The sequence below is a fragment of the Palaemon carinicauda genome, chromosome 29, assembly GCF_036898095.1.
Source record: "Palaemon carinicauda isolate YSFRI2023 chromosome 29, ASM3689809v2, whole genome shotgun sequence".
Classification (NCBI taxonomy): Eukaryota; Metazoa; Arthropoda; class Malacostraca; order Decapoda; family Palaemonidae; genus Palaemon; species Palaemon carinicauda.
This window is the reverse complement of record NC_090753.1, coordinates 89,461,442-89,478,821: the sequence shown is the minus strand read 5'-3', so window position 1 is coordinate 89,478,821 and position 17,380 is coordinate 89,461,442. Positions and strand designations below refer to the sequence as shown.

At 36.9% G+C, this 17,380-nt stretch overlaps 2 protein-coding genes across 7 annotated transcripts in view; one reads left to right on the top strand and one right to left on the bottom strand.

The window, feature by feature from the left end:
• Positions 1–3,964, top strand: part of LOC137622866 (uncharacterized) — a 5,356-nt gene extending 1,392 nt beyond the window's left edge. The window contains exon 1 of the mRNA XM_068353441.1: positions 1–3,964. This exon is cut by the window's left edge and continues 1,392 nt beyond it. Coding sequence (XP_068209542.1) covers positions 1–3,876 — 3,876 coding nt within the window. The 3' untranslated portion in view covers positions 3,877–3,964.
• Positions 3,965–11,386: 7,422 nt separating this feature from the next.
• The window catches only part of Bap170 (Brahma associated protein 170kD), a 59,039-nt gene continuing 53,045 nt past the window's right edge, over positions 11,387–17,380 (bottom strand). For all 6 annotated transcript variants that reach the window (XM_068352937.1, XM_068352938.1, XM_068352941.1 and 3 more), the window contains 3 exons: positions 13,955–14,119; positions 13,640–13,728; positions 11,387–13,207 (listed from right to left, as the gene is read on the bottom strand). In XM_068352937.1, the coding sequence (XP_068209038.1) occupies positions 13,090–13,207; positions 13,640–13,728; positions 13,955–14,119 (372 nt within the window). In that variant the 3' untranslated portion in view covers positions 11,387–13,089. The remainder of the gene's footprint in view (positions 13,208–13,639; positions 13,729–13,954; positions 14,120–17,380) is intronic.

Below are 17,380 nucleotides of genomic sequence, written 5' to 3'. Positions count from 1 at the left end.
ATAAAACTCAAAACAGGAACTCATAATGGCTGTCATAAATTTCCTGACGACATTTTTTACAGTGAACTCGAAATAGGAAATAAATCAGACACTTCCACAAAGATTTTGCATTTGGATATTCTAGAAACTCTAGGTGCAGATAGTATTACAAAGAAGCCTCCCATAGGGCCAACACAACCGAAAAACAGCAACCGTGACTACCAAAAGCCTTCGCGTATCTTGGCAGAATTTCGACCATTGCAAAAGTCCTTTGAAAACAGCAGGTTAAAGGAAGAGACACGCCAGATCGTCATGATGTTGGAAAACGACAAAGCTTGCAAAGTGCCACGTCCAAATCTGGGACTTCAAGACAGACTGAAGAGTCTCATGCAGAATTCTGTAGGGAAAAAGCCAAGAAGTTACATCAAAGGACCTCGATTTTGTGGAACTTATGTCAAGAGCGTTGCCAAGTTTGCCAATGAAGTAATTGAGGGTAGGCGCGATTCTTTCAGGGAATTTATCCAGCAACGTAGAGGCTTCCAAGGTGAAAAGTCAGGTCAGAATCACCCTTCTAGTTTGTCGGACCTCAGATATAATCAGAAGAAAGATTCATTAACTGATTCAGTCCTAAGTAACGTGAAAGATGTTGTCAGTGTAATTTGTAAACAAAATGAAAGCAATTCAACTTTACAATCAGAAAGCTTTGGCATAAACATGAACCATGTTGGAAATGAAACATTTGATTCAGATAAACAGCTGGACACTTTTGAGTTGAAAACTGGCATTGGTCTGACCACTGATCTAATTTTAACGTCATCTTCTATCCCAAAAGAGGAAAGAGCAGACAACATTGGCAAGAATGCCAAAGATATTAATGAACACATCCATGTAAAAGTTACCAATCATACAGAAAGGGTAAACGATTTAGATGATCGGGTTGCAGACATTGAAATCAATCGTGAAATGAAATCTTCCTCAGAGGGACTTGTAATTTTAAATGAAGTCTCAAGTTGTGAAAGAGATGGTCATTCCTCACTCCATCAAACATATGAAAATAATTTCACTCTCAAAACTTCAATTGAATCGACGGATCCTGTTTGTTGTTACGGCGATAACTCGAAGTGTACAGAATTTGAAAACAACATTGGAGTTCAAGCAGACGAACTGAACTCAATTTGTGATCAGAATACGAATGTTTCAGATATTATTCTTGATCAATCTGCACCATATGTTGATGATGTATCATTGTTTAAACTACAAAATTGTGACCAGACCATATTGGCTCCAGACCAGTATGAGAAAAGGACTAACGATACTGACTTTCATAATAACATAAATGATGACACATTATTTGATAGATGTAGTCCAAGTAATAATAAAGAATGTGATATTACAACAACCTCATTTGTAAGTGGTGTGAACCCACCAAGTGTTTCAGACCTTCCTTACCTAAATGATTCAAATTCCTCAAAAAAATGTTCAGAATCGAGTGAATTTTTCAAGAACCAAACCACAGGAACCCCATGTAAAGAAAATCATGCCTCAAGTAGTAAAATAAATTCAGAGGTTGAGTTTTTTTCAGAAAACAGAAAGAGAAAAGCCAAAAAATTATTGTCTCAACAACAGCCAAGTAAAAAATCATTAACTAGCAGTGACTTGCAAAAGCACATAGCTTCTTTAAACAAAGTATCTAAGGAGCTTGTTTCAAAACAGACAAATAAAGAAAAAGAAATTAGCTTACAATTATCAGATAGATTCACTAACAAGGATTCTAATATAAAGAATAGATCCTCTCATATTCAGAAGGAAGCAGGCAATACCCTTGAAGCTTTAAGCACAAGCATAAAGGATTTTGAAGATGGTCCTTCTCTTCATTTACACACTATTGAAAATACTGTTACAGATATAAACAAGTCCATTATGGTAACTGGAATGGCTGTGGACCAACAAAATTTGGAATGTTCGAATTCTAAGGGTCATCCAAAATGTAATTTGAGTCTATCATCTCTTGACGAAAACAAAGCTAATGATCTGTCCTCTACTGCAAAGCCAATTAAAGAATCAGCTACTCATCTTTCCGTCATCAGAAAGGATAACTTTACTTGTACGGAAATTGAACGAATGAAAATGAGCCACGAAATGCAGGAACGTGAAGTTAATACTAAAAGGACAATCATTGAAACAGACATATCACGACTAAAAATGGACAATCTTGTGGCAAGACATCGTGGAGCTCATTTCATATATAAAAAAGTAAACGACTCAAAAAGAGAAACTGTTGAAAGATCAGTTTTAGAGTCGAGAAGTGTACCAGAAGTAGCTAAACAAGATGAAGAACACAAAAGGGAAAGTACTATAGCTAATTTTGAAAATGTAAACGATTGTCATCGCAGTTCTGTTGAGAGGCTACAGGAAATTTATCAAAATGACGAGAAAATGAAAGTGGAAGATAAAAATGCAGATCAAGATCATCGGCATGTTAGAAGTAGATATAGTAGCGTAGGTCATCGTGGGCTATGTCAGTCAAAGAGCAGACGCAACACGGTGGCTAAACGTCGCTTTTCCTGTTTTCCAGATGGAAAAAATTCTAGACAGTCCAGTCAGCTTTTATTAAACAAAGCTACTTCAAAAGGTAGCACCAATTTCAGCCAGACTACGTTGAAAAAGTGTCTTGAAATTGTCATTGATAGATGTGAAAGTTTGGGTTGGGAGGTAGCAGAAGACACACCAGATTCTCCTTCAGAAATATCCAGCTCCTTGTCTTTGGAAGAACTCAACAAGGAACTAATACAAGCTGTAACCAGACATAATGCAGGAAAAGTAAGGGAACTATTGAAACTAGGAGCAGATCCAAATATTTCATGTGGACATTCACCTGCTCTAGTAAGGGCAGCTAAGGATGGAATGCTTTACATAGTTCAAGCTCTTGTTGCAGCTGGAGCTGAAATTGATGCACGAATAGCATCTGGTGATAGTGCTGTTCACGTAGCTGCTCGAGGAGGCCATAGTGAAGTGATTATAGATTTAATTCATAGCGGGGCTCATGTTGACGCAATAAATCGCAATGGAGTGACTCCTCTTCAGACAGCTCTTGCCTATGGCCACTTAGAAGTGGCTCAGGAGCTTCTCAGAATGCATGCAGATATACTAGCAGCAAATAAGGTAGGAGAAACTGCTTTGGAAATTGCAAATAACTTGGGATATGTAGGCCTTACAGGCAAGCCAAGGGAGTTGAGGAGAGATTCTGCTCCTGGAACTCGTGTAGAGGTCCCTCCCTCAGAAATTCCTGTGGCAGTGAAAATGATTCAAGGGATAGAGGAAGGTTGTGCAGCCACTGTAGAAGAATGCTTAAACCTGGGTGCCAATGCAAATACACTAGTACCCCTCGCTTTGCACTGGCCAGCCAGAGCAGGTGTTCTCCACCGTGCATGTCACCATGGAGAAGACCTAATTGCAAGGTTATTGTTAGCAGCTGGTGCCAACATCAACATGAGAGATCATGTTGGGAACACTCCTTTACATGCTGCTGCTCAAGCAGGGCATAATAAAGTTGTAAAAGTCCTTTTAGCGTGTGGCGCTAAATTGGAATCCATCTCCCAGTCAGGAATGACTCCCCTCCACAGGGCTGCTTCTAAAGGGAAAGACCTCACATGCCATTTACTTATGAGACGAGGTGCCAGTCCCAAAGTCGAAGACAACTCGGGACGCACACCTGCTGACTGGGCAAGAAAAAGGGGTTTCAAGAGCTTGGCAAAGAAGCTCTTCTATCGTCGCAGAAGCAGCTCTACCCTCTTTGTAGATGCTAATCACAAGCATCAACTGCAACATCTCAACAGATTGCACCAGGTGGCACTTAAAGCTGGACAGAGGAGTGATTCCATGGAATGCGAGGAATAAGACATCCTATGGGGGGGATATCAAGGATGTAATCTGTGATTTAGTGAAACCAGTGTCAATAATAGTACAATTATTAATTAATGATGTCTTTGATATGAAGCGGTCTTTTCAATAAAAGAATATTTAATTAAACCTGTGGTTTTACATATCATTTTCTTTTATGTTAACCAGAGTGTAATGCTAATCCTATTTTTTATATCAAAAGTGACATGGATTGCTTTAAAAATACTGTAGTTGAGTTCATTGTTTTGGTATTTATACCTCGCATACATATGAAAGACTATGAATGAGAAAATTTCTCCCAGGATCTTTTTGTTGATACATCTTGATAGAAGTTTATATGGTTTAAGTTTGGTCCTTCATTGTCAAAGAATCTTGAAATTATAATTAAAACTTAAGTATCTTGAACAAAATACAATTAACAAACCAGTACGATATGTTAACAACTACTGTTAGATTATTTTTGAAAAAGACCTTTTAATAGTTTTAGCAGAAAAGTTTTGAAGCTCAAATCTCTATTTCAAAATGGAATGGCAACATTTATCTATTGTTTGCGTATCTTTCCTACATTTTAATTTTGCTTGATTCAAGGTGATGCTAGAATTCCAGAAGTGACAAGCTACACTGATGGATTTCAATACTTCTTTAGTCTGAGCCTAATAGTCTAGAAGTCGCAGAGAATAACTAATACTTTATATACATTCAATATATTTACTTTGCATCTTTAGATCTTGTAACTGTTGATATCCCATATTTTATTTACAAGTTAAGCTAAGAAACCATTGATGAAAAGGCCAAGTCATTTTGTAGGTCATCTAAAGACTCTTTGATTAATGTTCCTCCTCTTAATAAAACCTGTACACCACATAAAGGTTACTTAGTGTCAATGGACAATACACTCGACAAGATCTTATATGGTATTTGAGTACTGTACTGTACTCTATTTTTCCTTCGTTCTATAGTGAACTTTACAATTTTGTTGAACTTTTGGTTAAGGTTACATAGTGTATCTCATTGAATTTCTTAAGCAACCAGCAACAGCATTGTCATGATGTTTTCATGGAGGCTGTACAGTAGTTTTTGAAATTGTTCTAGTGGCATACTTTTTGGGTTATGACACCGATCTAGAGAATCATTAGGGATTGATAAGTCAATCTTACTGTCTTGATTTATTATTTGCTCTGCATAGGATGTACTGTACTTTATTTTCTCTTATCAGACTACTGTATTGTTAGGACTAGCATATGCAATAGTATAGTTGATTCTCAATATTATTATTATTACTTGCAAAGCTACAACCCCAGTTGGAAATCCAGGATGCTATATGCCCAAGGCCCCCAACAGGGAAAATAGCCCAGTGAGGAAAGGAAATAAACAAACTACAGTACGAGAGAAGTAGTTAACAATTAGACTGAAATATTACAAGAACAGTAGATACATTAAAATAAATCTTACATATATAAACTATAAAAACTTTAAAAAATTAAGAAAAGAAACAAGATGGAATAGTGTGTCCGAATGTACCCTGAAGCAAGAGGACTCTACCCGAAGACAGTGGAAGACCATGGTATAAAGTGTATGGCACTACCCAAGATTAGAGAACAATGGTTTGATTTTGGAGTATCCTTTGCATAGAATAGCTGCTTACCATAGCTAAAGAGTCCTTTCTACCCTTACCAAAAGGAAAGTAGCCACAGATTATTTTGTGCTACCTTACCTATGATTCACAACCTTGTTTTCATCTGTTTTGAAAGGCTGCAAGCAATTTAGGCAGTCAAGTTTTTATATTTTGTGTACACATTTACTAGTATTCATACACAAACATCAGGCTTGTTTTACTATCAATATATTACCTACTCTTCTTGGCTAACCACACACCCTCCCACGATCTAAATCTTGCCCGATCTTGGTTTTCTTGTACTTGTATCAAAAGAACTTGTCATTGTTACTAATGCAATTCATAGTTAGGATCTTAATTATTCCAACAAGTTTTACCTTAGATCATTACTGTCCTCCAACAATTATCGATCCACAAATATATATTCAAAATTTCTATCGCTTATCGCTACCCACCATTATGATGGCTGCGCTGTGCAGGGCTCTCCAAGGCATTGCTTTTGCCTGAAGAGGTGGTTGCCTGTGGGCACTTGGGATTTCCCTGTTTTTGTCTAACATGGTGGGTTGTGCGAACAGGATGTGATACCCCCAGTAACATATCCATTCTCCTTTCTTTCCTATAATGAATTAAGTGACTTGCGATATTACAGCACTTGTTCTATCAGTTGGTAGCTGTCTCTCAAATTTGTTATAACACAAATTTGCTCCAATATAAGGATTAGAAAAATTTTACAGAGACTCCTGGATCCAAACACCATGAGCGTAGTTTGTAAAGACAAAGCGTGCTCTTTAGATTGGATTGAACTTATGAATTTGGGCCATAAAGTTTAATGCTGGGATCAGCAATTGGGGTAAACACTGAAGTTGCACTATGAAGTAAAAGTTAAAAGTGGTTGGATGAAGAAATGGGAGGAAAGGTAAAGTAAAAGGTTAGAAATTTGGTTCCTTTTAACTCTAGGCATACCAGGCTCATTCTCACCAGTGATCTCCGTCCTTTTCAGATTTGCCTGAGAAAGTGTGTTACTAGTTGGGACCAGGGTGAACAGGGAGAACTTATTCAAGATATTTATCCGTTTTTTTATTCCAAACCCTGATTCTGTTGACGAAGGATTCTGTTATAGAGGAGAGAAGAAATGGACATTTTTGCATTACCCAGATTTGTTTCAAGGAAACAATAATTCCTGGCATATAAAAAATGACAGGTCATCCGTACATTTAGAGGTGTCTGGATCTTTTGAGGGTATGGTGGGACAACAGTAGACACATTTTTTACCTTCCTTAATAGGAAAATACTCTTTCCCCACATAGTGGTGGGATGCTGGGTTCTGTCTTGATATATTCACATTGAAAGTGGAAGACAGGAAAGGAATCCATACGTTCACTAAACAACCAGCTGTTAAGCAGCCATGTATAGTTTGATAATAGATATTCTCTAGGGTCATGGTTTCCACCATTGTCAGGGACAGGAATGAACTGGTACCCACACCTAAGGACAGGGCTTGTGATTGGATCTGAAGATAAAAATGAATCCTTTAGGTCCTCCTTTTCTTTCTTATGATTAACCGTTCACTGCTTGCCGTCTCTATCGTGAATGGTGTCGGGGGAACAATTGTTCAACGTAGAGAGATTGATGACCAGCCTTCAGTTATGTTGAATTCTTTATCCAGAAGAATTGACTGCAGGTGTCCAAAGAACCTTCTCAGATGCCTTCAAGCATGTTCTTTTGTTGATATTGGACAAGTTCTGGTAGATATCAGAAGGTAAGTTTGGAATATCATCGGTGTGATCGAGGCAACGGTTCAGTTATCCTCTCAAAGCACTTTCGTTGCCCTGTCACTTGCTTAACCAGCATGCCCCACTTGTAGCAGCTGTAGGAAGGTAATGGCTACTTCAGCATCCCCCTCTCCCTTTTCTTCCCGTACCCTTTTGCCTGAAACAACTAGGTTGAGGGTGTTATGGGTAGATGCTGTTCACCTTTTTTTTAGGGGAGGAAGAGTCTGGAGATGCAGACTGGAACTGTAAGTCACAGAAGACTTATCAAGCGCGCCAGCTCAAATGGAGTTCTCGGAAATGTTGCTTATGAAAGATTTGGATCCTTGAAGGTAAATGGTTAATGGAGAAAATCTCGTTATGCTTTCTTTAAGTTCTACATTGTAACATTACTTCTTCCTGCAAGAACAGGCTGCAGTCTCCATACCAGTGTCTTGCTTCTCCTATTTCACCTAATTGGCTGGGGAAGGAGAGTACGGTATTCCTACTCTTCAGGGTTTCGTTGGGTCACTGGTTAGTTGGCACCTACCAGGATCAAGTCCATGTACTTTTTCATTTCATACTTGTCAAGTCCTGTCTTCATGAAGCACATTATTGCAACTTCCAGTGTTCAATCAATGATGATTCTGTATTTGGAGGCTGGCAATGGAAACAGTTTTCATGACAGCAGACTCATGAGACGAGTCATTACCTCACGCCCGAGTCTCTCCATTGGGGTCACTACCGTCAGAGTAGGCTCTACTAGTTCAAACTGGTGAGGAGAGGGTCTGCGCAGAGCACTGCAAAGCAAGAACTTTATTGAGTCGGCTAGGGAATTTCATTGACCGGATATTTCTGAATTGACCCTATCTAAAGTCGAGCGAGTAAGTTGCACCCGGTGCAACTCGAAGCTGGCTTTAGTCCTTGGCTAAATTTGCCTCACAGAGGTCATTAAATTCATGAAGGAGTGTCAATACCTTGATGAACACTGATCTGGAATCTGTTGTTGGATTGACGATGCCCAGGACTTCTTGTCTTACTCAAGAGGGGAAATCTCAGAGCGTAGGTCAGGAAAATCCATCTTAGTTTATTCGCATACTGGACTGAGAGAGGAAGCAGGGGGATACTGTATAAAGGAAGGGACAACACATGAAAGTCTGACTCCTCAGAGGCCAAGTTACTCTTAGATGCCATTTGCTCAGAAGTTATAGAAGTACAATAATAAGTAATTGTGTTTCTGATAAATGAATGGAAGAGAGCGTGGGAAGGCCTGTTGCCAGTGAAAAGTCTTGCTGATATTAGTTCATATGTGACGCAGCAGTAGAGATACTGCCGCTAGAGTTATGGGGTCCTTTGACTGGCCAGACAGTACTACATTCGATCCTTCTCTCTGGTTACAGTTCATTTTCCCTTTGCATACACACACACACCGAATAGTTTGGCCTCTGCTTTACATATTCTCCTCTGTCATCATATACCTGACAACACTGAGATTTCCAAAAAATTCTTCTTCACCCAAGGGATTACTGCACTGTAATTGTTCAGTAACCACTTTCCTCTAGGTAAGGGTAGAAGAGACTCTAGCTATGGTAAGCAGCTCTTCTAGGAGAAGGAAACTCCAAAATCAAACCATTGTTCTCTGGTCCTGGTTAGTGCCATAGCCTGCTTCCACTGTCTTGGGTTAGAGTTCTTTCTTGAGGGTACACTTGGACACAATATTCTATCTTATTTCTCTTCCTCTTGTTTTGTTAAAATTTTTAATAGTTTGTATAGATATTTATTTTAATGTTACTGTTGTTCTTGAAATATTTAATTTTCCTTGTTTCCTTTCATCACTGGGCTATTTTCCCTGCTGTAGCCCCTGGGCTTATAGCATCCTGCTTTGGGTTGTAGCTTAGCAATTAAAAATAATAATAATAAAAGTATCCAGTATTCCTGTGAACTCGCATGTTTCTATTCAGCATAAGGACGAGTGGGAATGTCCTATGTCCAATCACAGAGCATGGGAGGACCTCGTGTAGACCGGCCTTTGGATAGTATGAAAATATCGATATCTCGGCATAGAATGTTGTGAAGCAGCAGATGAAACGAGCCCTGTAACTCGAACATTGTGAAGATCATTATGTGGTGTTGGTGCGCATAGAAACATGATCAGTGGAGCTCTCTAACATGGAGATTGTGTGTGGAGAGCCTTCTTGGTGATAGTAGAATCTGTTTACACCATCTTACTGCTTAGATGAGGGATGAGCTTGTCATATGTCAGATATCTTGCTGTTTTTCAGGAACTGTTAAAGGTTAGGATAAAGGGTGGGGATCTTTATCCAAATCATGGGTGCTAGAGCTCTTTCTCTGATGAGAACAAACACAGGTAGCAAGTGCATGGGCAATTGTAACAAGTACCACTCGGTGCTTGCTCTGTTCTCATTATGTAACGTCCCTACTGGTACGTACCATCCTCCGATATGCAAGGAGAAATTGATCAGAAATGCAACTCAATTGATCAGTTATTGTCTGATATCTTCAAGAGATAAGTAAGTGTTTGCAGTTTTGGTCAGGGGCTCTGCAATTGGTACAAGATTAAGTTGAGCATGCCGACATTCTTCCTGCTATGGGATAATTTTTGGCGTTCTCCCTGTACAAGGATTGATCACAGTAACCAGAGCAGTGCACACCGATATTTCTTCCCATTTCGTGATAACTCTGCACGTAATACTTCCCTCTCTCTCACCTCTCAAAAGGGGCAGAGAAAAAATCTATCCCACCGGCAATAATTCTGCTTTCCCGTGTGAGAATTACAGGTTCTGATGTTTCTTCCTGTCATGGAACAATTCTCAGCACTCAGTTGAAGAAGGATAAAGTTTCTGGTACCATAGTCCCCCATCATAGCATTCAGGAATAGGAGTCACATGTACATGACTCCTATTGATCAGTCTTTCCTGAACTTCTATGATGATGTTTTTTACGTGTTCTTTTTCTAGAAATTGCAGCAAAGATAAGGCAGAGGAAGAGAAACTTAAAGTTTCTCTTTTACAGGGACGTACAAGCAAATAAGGACGCTTTCATGTAAGAGATGATTGGAACTCTATGAAGAGAGAGCAAAAGCAAGTGAGTGTCATTAGCATCATTCTGGGATCAGAAAGACAATGCTAGTTAGAAGGGCGGCAATAACCCCTTTTCACTCTGCGACAGGAAAACCTCGATCATCCAACAGTCTATAGAGCTCCGTAATGCAAACTACTATGGGATTACGTTGTTGTCATTGTCACAATGCCACACTAGCGGGGCAGTAAATAGGAAAAACAATCTGCACACAAAAAGGTTTAAACAAAATTTTGGGGTTGCGGTTGCTTATTTGATAATGTCCCTGACTGGTGATTGCCATACTGGGGTTAGTCCCCCGCTCAAACTCATTAGTTCTTTTGGTCGCTGCAACCTCACTATCCTTGTGAGCTAAGGAAGGGCAGGGGGGTTTTGGGGGGAGCCTATAGGTCTACCCGCAAATCCATCAGCAGCCTTTGCCAGGCCTTCCCTGGTCCTAGCTTTGGTGGAGAGGGTGCTTGGGTGCTGATCATATGTATATATGGTCAGTCTCTAGGGCAATGTCACTGTCCCTTGCCTCTGCCATTCATTAGCAGCCTTTAAACTGGCTAAAGTTATCAGGAAAACAAACAAATTTTTATCCCTTGCACACAAGTACCTGCCAACACGTTTATCGAAAAGAAAATGCTAAGGACCAAAATAGCCTGATGAAGATGCAAGAAGTGTCTCTGAACTATCCGGCAGCTAAAAACAAACTGGGAGTGGAAGCTCAGTCACTGGCAGGCTTACATGCCATCCTCCAGCAAACTACCACCATATCCAGCTTCGCTGAAAGTATGCTTCTATTAAAGAACAAAGGTTTCTCTTCGTGTAGGAATAGCTATAATTTCTCTTAAAAGAAATTGCTATTTGTGAACCTCTTTTACAAGTGATAAATTAATAACAGTAAAAAGCCAGGATAATCCATGAACTTTGCAAGTTCTAGCTTTTCCTTTTAGGATCTAAAGATAACATTGCCAGGTAAGATAATCAATAACATGGGTGGTACTCACTTATTACATTCAATTTACCTCAACACTTTACAGGGATTAATGAAAAACGAAGAAAAAAGTTTTCACTTTTATGAAAACTTACATTAACATTTACAATATTTTATTAAAAAAGAAAAAAATTTTTGGCGAGTTATACAATGCTCAGTGCATCAGGGAAAGTTAAAAAAGAATATAATGTAGAGAACTGTTGATCTGGGAATGAATACAGTGAATGATGACCACAATGTCACGGTCACTGTACGTCTGCATCACAGTCGGCGCCTGCGTATTCTCACCAATTCATAAGAGAACGTAGCAGCATAACAGTTAGATATTAGTGGACAAAACCACAGGGGTCCGTTACCACCATAGTCGTTATTCACATAACCAACGCAAAGCCTGATGGTACCTTAGGTGAGCAAGTTTCCTACGTGAGGAGCACAACTACGTAAAGAAATAAAAACCACCTAACCAATATATATATTGTATGTGCAACTTGCTTATCCAATTCCGCTTCTCCATGACAACGAAAATTTTTTGGATGGAATAACAACGCCACCGAGAAGCCAAAATGCACCATATACCATTACGCCTATGATACCAGTTTTTTTATTTTTTTTTCTGGCCGTAATTTGATAAGAACACCTAAACAGCAGAACAGTTACAATACGTGACTCAGGTACAAGTTTTAACAGTGCTCTGTTGAAAATTCAATTCATCTTGTGAAATATTAAAAGCAAATCTTCCCAATTCGACCAATTATGTATTTGATGCACGGAGTAGATGCTCCATATGAAGGGATGGGGGAAATAATGTTACTTCATTGGCCAGTATCTACATGTCAAACAGGTAAAAAATAATATATACTATCTATGAACCTACAAATAATGATAGAAAATAGAAAGTTTTTTCTCTTTAATAGTTTAAGCAATAAAAAAACAAATAAAAAAAGATATATTATTTGGTATCACAACTTCAAGGTTCACAAGTCCCAAAACCAATATTTGAAGTCCCGTGGTAACAGATGGACTTCTTGTGCCGAGGGAATAGTACTTCGAGTCAGATCAACATCGACAGCTGCCTCTAACCCTTTTCTTAATTTTTTTTGCATAATATTGGAGGATACGTGTCTTTACTTGCTTTTGCAGAAGTACTTTCAACTACAATCTACATGTACAGAAGTTTATAACAGACCTATTTATACTGTACAAAAATTTACAAAATTGTGCCGACAGATCCACCTTTTTTTTATGCTAAAATGCTCGTAAAAGAAAAAAAATAAGGAACTTGCTAATTTTAGCAAACTGAGATTACTCAATAAAAATTAACTTTTAATTTGTATTTTAAGCTCTGAAAATTAACAGGTGCAAATTAAAATAAAAAATAACAAATGAATATGTCACACTCTTTGTCCACTTCACCTAAATGCAAATTCTAAAATAAGAAACAAGAAACTACAAGGCAGTCTCTGACAAGCAATGATATCACCCTTTCACCTAGTCACTGGCACGACAGTAAATACCCCTAATGTTATTTTTTTATCCTTCAGGTTATCATTGTCTATAATTCTTAATTAAAAATTGCACTCTTTATGCCCAAAACATGTGAGCTTCCCTTTGAATAAAGCTTCCCCAATGCTATATTTGGTGCTAAGCAAGTTAACACACAATGTGTACTATCAACAGCACATATTGGCCCTCATTGTATATAAATTATACCTATTATAAATTACACTTTTTAAATTATAAATTAAATTTTTTGTGATAAGCAGAGCACATTACATGCCCTGGTGATCAGGAAGGCTTATGTCGTATAAGATCTGAGCGACAGTTCGAGAAGATTCCATTGTACTAATAGCCACGTTTGATAACTCCGATTCGTAACCCCGTAACAACCTGAAAGATAAAGCGAAAATCTCAGTAATACTGAATCAGACATTCTGCTTACAGTAAAAATATTAGTCTTCCATTAAAGAAAGGTACGACTGTACAATATACAATAAAAACAAGTTGGGATTCAACTTCAACCTTAGTATAGTACTAAGTTGAGGCTACACTATTACAAACAAGTGTCTTGTGCTCGTAAGTAGCAGTTCTGGACGACTAGAATTTTATTTCCATTATAACTTTATTATCTTGACTTTCTAAATCAAAATTTTAGTTGTATTAAAAATTGTGCATTAAAAACTGAGCAACCACTGGAAAATTACAAATTGTTTTTATTATAAACAGTCAGGTATTAAAAAAAAGAAGAACAAATGGCAGTTAAACAATACGAGACCATGAAAATATGTTATACAAGTGGCTACTGAACACATTTAAACTTACTTTTTCCCTGTATTAGAGTAAATGACTAGGTTTCTCAGGATCAAAGCCGAGGTTAAGCGAATACTTTTGGTTACAGGGCCCTCCTTCTCCTGCAAAATCAAAAGCATTATAAAATGAAGTCAGGGAGAAAAATGTTTGTAGTTTTCAAGTAATTTTTCAAATTTTAAACTGAACCTTTGCTCTGTAAATCAAATTCAAACATCTAATAATTACTTACAAAATTCATCAACACATGCAACTTCAATACTGTATAATGATGACATTTAATATTTTACAGTGGGATATACCATGGACATCTCGGCTGTCTATACATACCACAGCATCCCTGTGATTGATAACTTCAAGAGCATGTCTCTTGATGGCATGGAAGGCTGCATTGGGCGCGTACCCAGGATGGGGAGGTGGAGCCTGAGGTATGGGGATATCCGTCTTCCCTGCTGACGCTAACTGTGACCTCCGTACCGCAAGAATGTGTAGTAGCTGTTATAAACAAAAGGATTGTTAGCTCTACCTGAAGGCAACATGGGATTTTGAGAGAACATATATCTTCCAGAGTTTTGAATAACCACCGGCTCAAAAAAACAAAAGTAAATTTCTTGTAAATGATACATTTAAGAACATGGTGTCCCTTTCAGACATCAAACTCAAAATAGGTAGAATTGAAAGAAAATGTAGCTCCCATAGATTTGAATACCCCCCCCCCCCAAATTAAGGCAAACTTCTTGTAAATGATACATTTAAACACATGGTGTCCCTTTCAAACATGAGGATGGATGGAAGTAAATTATATTCATAACTAGAGGAGCACTCAGTAGAGCACAGACCTCCGCCGCGGTAGCTTACTTCTCGACCTTCTGGTAAACTTTGACCTTAACATGTATTAATTGACATGGATTTTCTTACACTCAAAATATGAACCAACTTTGAAGTCTCGGTGACAAGGATCTCCAAACTTATGGGTGATTAGGTGAATTGGATACTTTACTTGACTATGACCTTGACCTTCCAAATTTTAATCAATTCCAGCTTTTACATAAGTTAATCCCTGCAAGTTTCAATACTCTACGTTTAAAATTGTGGTAAGGAAGCTATTCACAAACACACCCACTATCAGGGGGTAAAACATAACCTCCTTCCAGCATCGTTGGCGGAGGTAATAAAAGGAAAAAATGAGAATTATAAGCTCACACCAGTCAAAGCCAAATATATAAAACATTGCAGGAAGGACAAACCCATTCCCTCAAAAATTGATACTTTTCTTTTCTTCATTCTAAAATTTTAAAATAGATCTTTGAACATACTTTTCTTTACAATCAAATCAATTTAAAACTACTGTACTCATACCTGACAGGCTAATTGAAACAGTAGATCAAACTTCATTTTTTTCTATGTACCAACAACCTATACCGCACTAGCAATCAGCATTTTTCCAAGATTTCTTGCCACAACATTCAACATATGGTGACACTCATTCAAAACCCATATATAATGAGGATTCATTATTCAACAACCATAAACCTTATGAGGTTTCCATTTATGCCGTATATCATTTACAAACCTTTAACATAAGGCATTGCAAATTTTACCCTAATACAACACACCAGGAAAAATACTGTACTAACGATAAATATTATTGAACAAAAAAAAAAAAAAAAAAATGACCTAGGCATGTTAAAATCAATCAAAGGATGCCACATCTACTATAGGTTTCTCAGGAAATTAAGACAAAAACTTTTCATTCCAAGGTAAATATGACATGCAAACTATATCTTATATTTAACAATTAAACAAGTGAACTAGTTTTAATAACGTTGCTGCAACAAATGCTTTGAAATCCTGTCGATATGGATAGATGAAGACTGTCCCTCCTTAATGAGAGTATGGCTGAATGAAGTTAGTTGGCAGAATATCATTTACGCGTTGAAGCCTCGAGATGGACAAGAGGGCTCTGGAACTTGGGAATAATTTTCATCCTTGATTTGCTTTGAAATTTATTTTTTCTATTGCTTAATTCAAATATCTTCTATATTTTGTGATTCAACTTATTTTTTCATCAATTATATTTTAATATTTATATTTTACTTCCCAAACTTAATTTAGGCTAATTCTGTAGGAGACCGGTTTGACACATTGGGCTGGCAAATCTTTCTTCCAACCTTAACTGGCAACTTCAAACTTTTATTGCCAATACAGATCATGTGAATGTGCTTTCACAAACAATGGGAGTTCAGAACTAACACAAGGTTTGCAAACTATTAACTAATTCAGTGAACATACATTTCACTCACTACCATCAAAATGCATAATCAAAACTATTATAGGTACACACATTTGAACTCTTGAATGCATGAAGTTCAAAATACCGTTAAACTTGCAAGTGACAACAACAACAAAAAAAAATAAGTTTCTAAATAATAAAATTTTCCCTTATACCATACAAATTTATCTTATTCGGGTCATATACAAAGAATGCAAAAAAAATTACTCATCTAATGTCATCTACCATGAATGAAGAAAACTGTAAACTTCTATAATTGTTTTAATGTATATTAGATTACACCTAAATGGAGAGGAAAAGTTACCCTAATAATAAAAGAATTGAACAAATTTTCTTGTGATATTTGCAAAATCCATAATTCACCAATTCAATTTAAATAGTTTAATTGCAAATTAAACAAAACCAGTGGGGTAAAAAATTTACACAGCGCAAAGATGACGCAATAAACAGTAAAATATTATTTTATAAATTGACATATGGGAAAAATAATTTGAACTACAATTGTACCATACAGTGTGACGCCTGTCATAAATTATGTGGGGAAAAAATTCAAGCAGTGGACAAATAAAAAGTAGACTTCAAAAGTAAAACAAATTACAAACACATTACTCAGTCAATAACCCTATTACCATATGACAAATTTTGACAATTCAGAAAATCCTACAAATTGATATTGAATACCATCTAAAAAAAGTAAAAGAAAAACTATTGAATACCATCTAAAAAAGTAAAAGAAAAGCTATTGAATACCATCTAAAAAAGTAAAAGAAAAGCTATTGAATACCATCTAAAAAAGTAAAAGAAAAATATTGAATACCATCTAAAAACATAAAAGAAAAATATTGAATACCATCTAAAAAAGTAGAACAAAAAGATTGAATACCATCTAAAAAAGTAAAAGGAAAACTATTGAATACCATCTAAAAAAGTAAAAAAACTATTGAATACCATCTAAAAAAAGTAAAGGAAAAGCCTACCTTGAGAGTTTGATATGGAAATTAAAATATTTTAAAATGGACTAGAGCAACCTTCCACTAACCAACATTTCACTATATAACATTAAATGAATAGTTCCTGAAACAAACCTATATTTGTTGAATTTAAACTATACTATGAAATCTAATTTCTAAAAATCTGGAAAATTTACTTCAAGAACTGTTTTACTGTTGTTTGCCAAAGAATAAGTTCCCTTCCATGATGGTACAATACTTTATGAAAGAGTTGTACCAATATGTTACTGATACTTAGGTAGCAAATTCAGTTCAAGGAAAAATTAACTTCAATAAATTTTAAATTTAAAGAAATTCTGAAATAGTTGTTTATCATAGACCTGATTTCCTGCAGAAACCACTAGTCTGGAAATTTTATCTGAAAAGTTTTGAATCAAACGGTTTCAAGTCAACCTAACGGATTGATAAACACCTTGATTTTTAAAGGATTAATAAACACCTTGATTTTTAAAG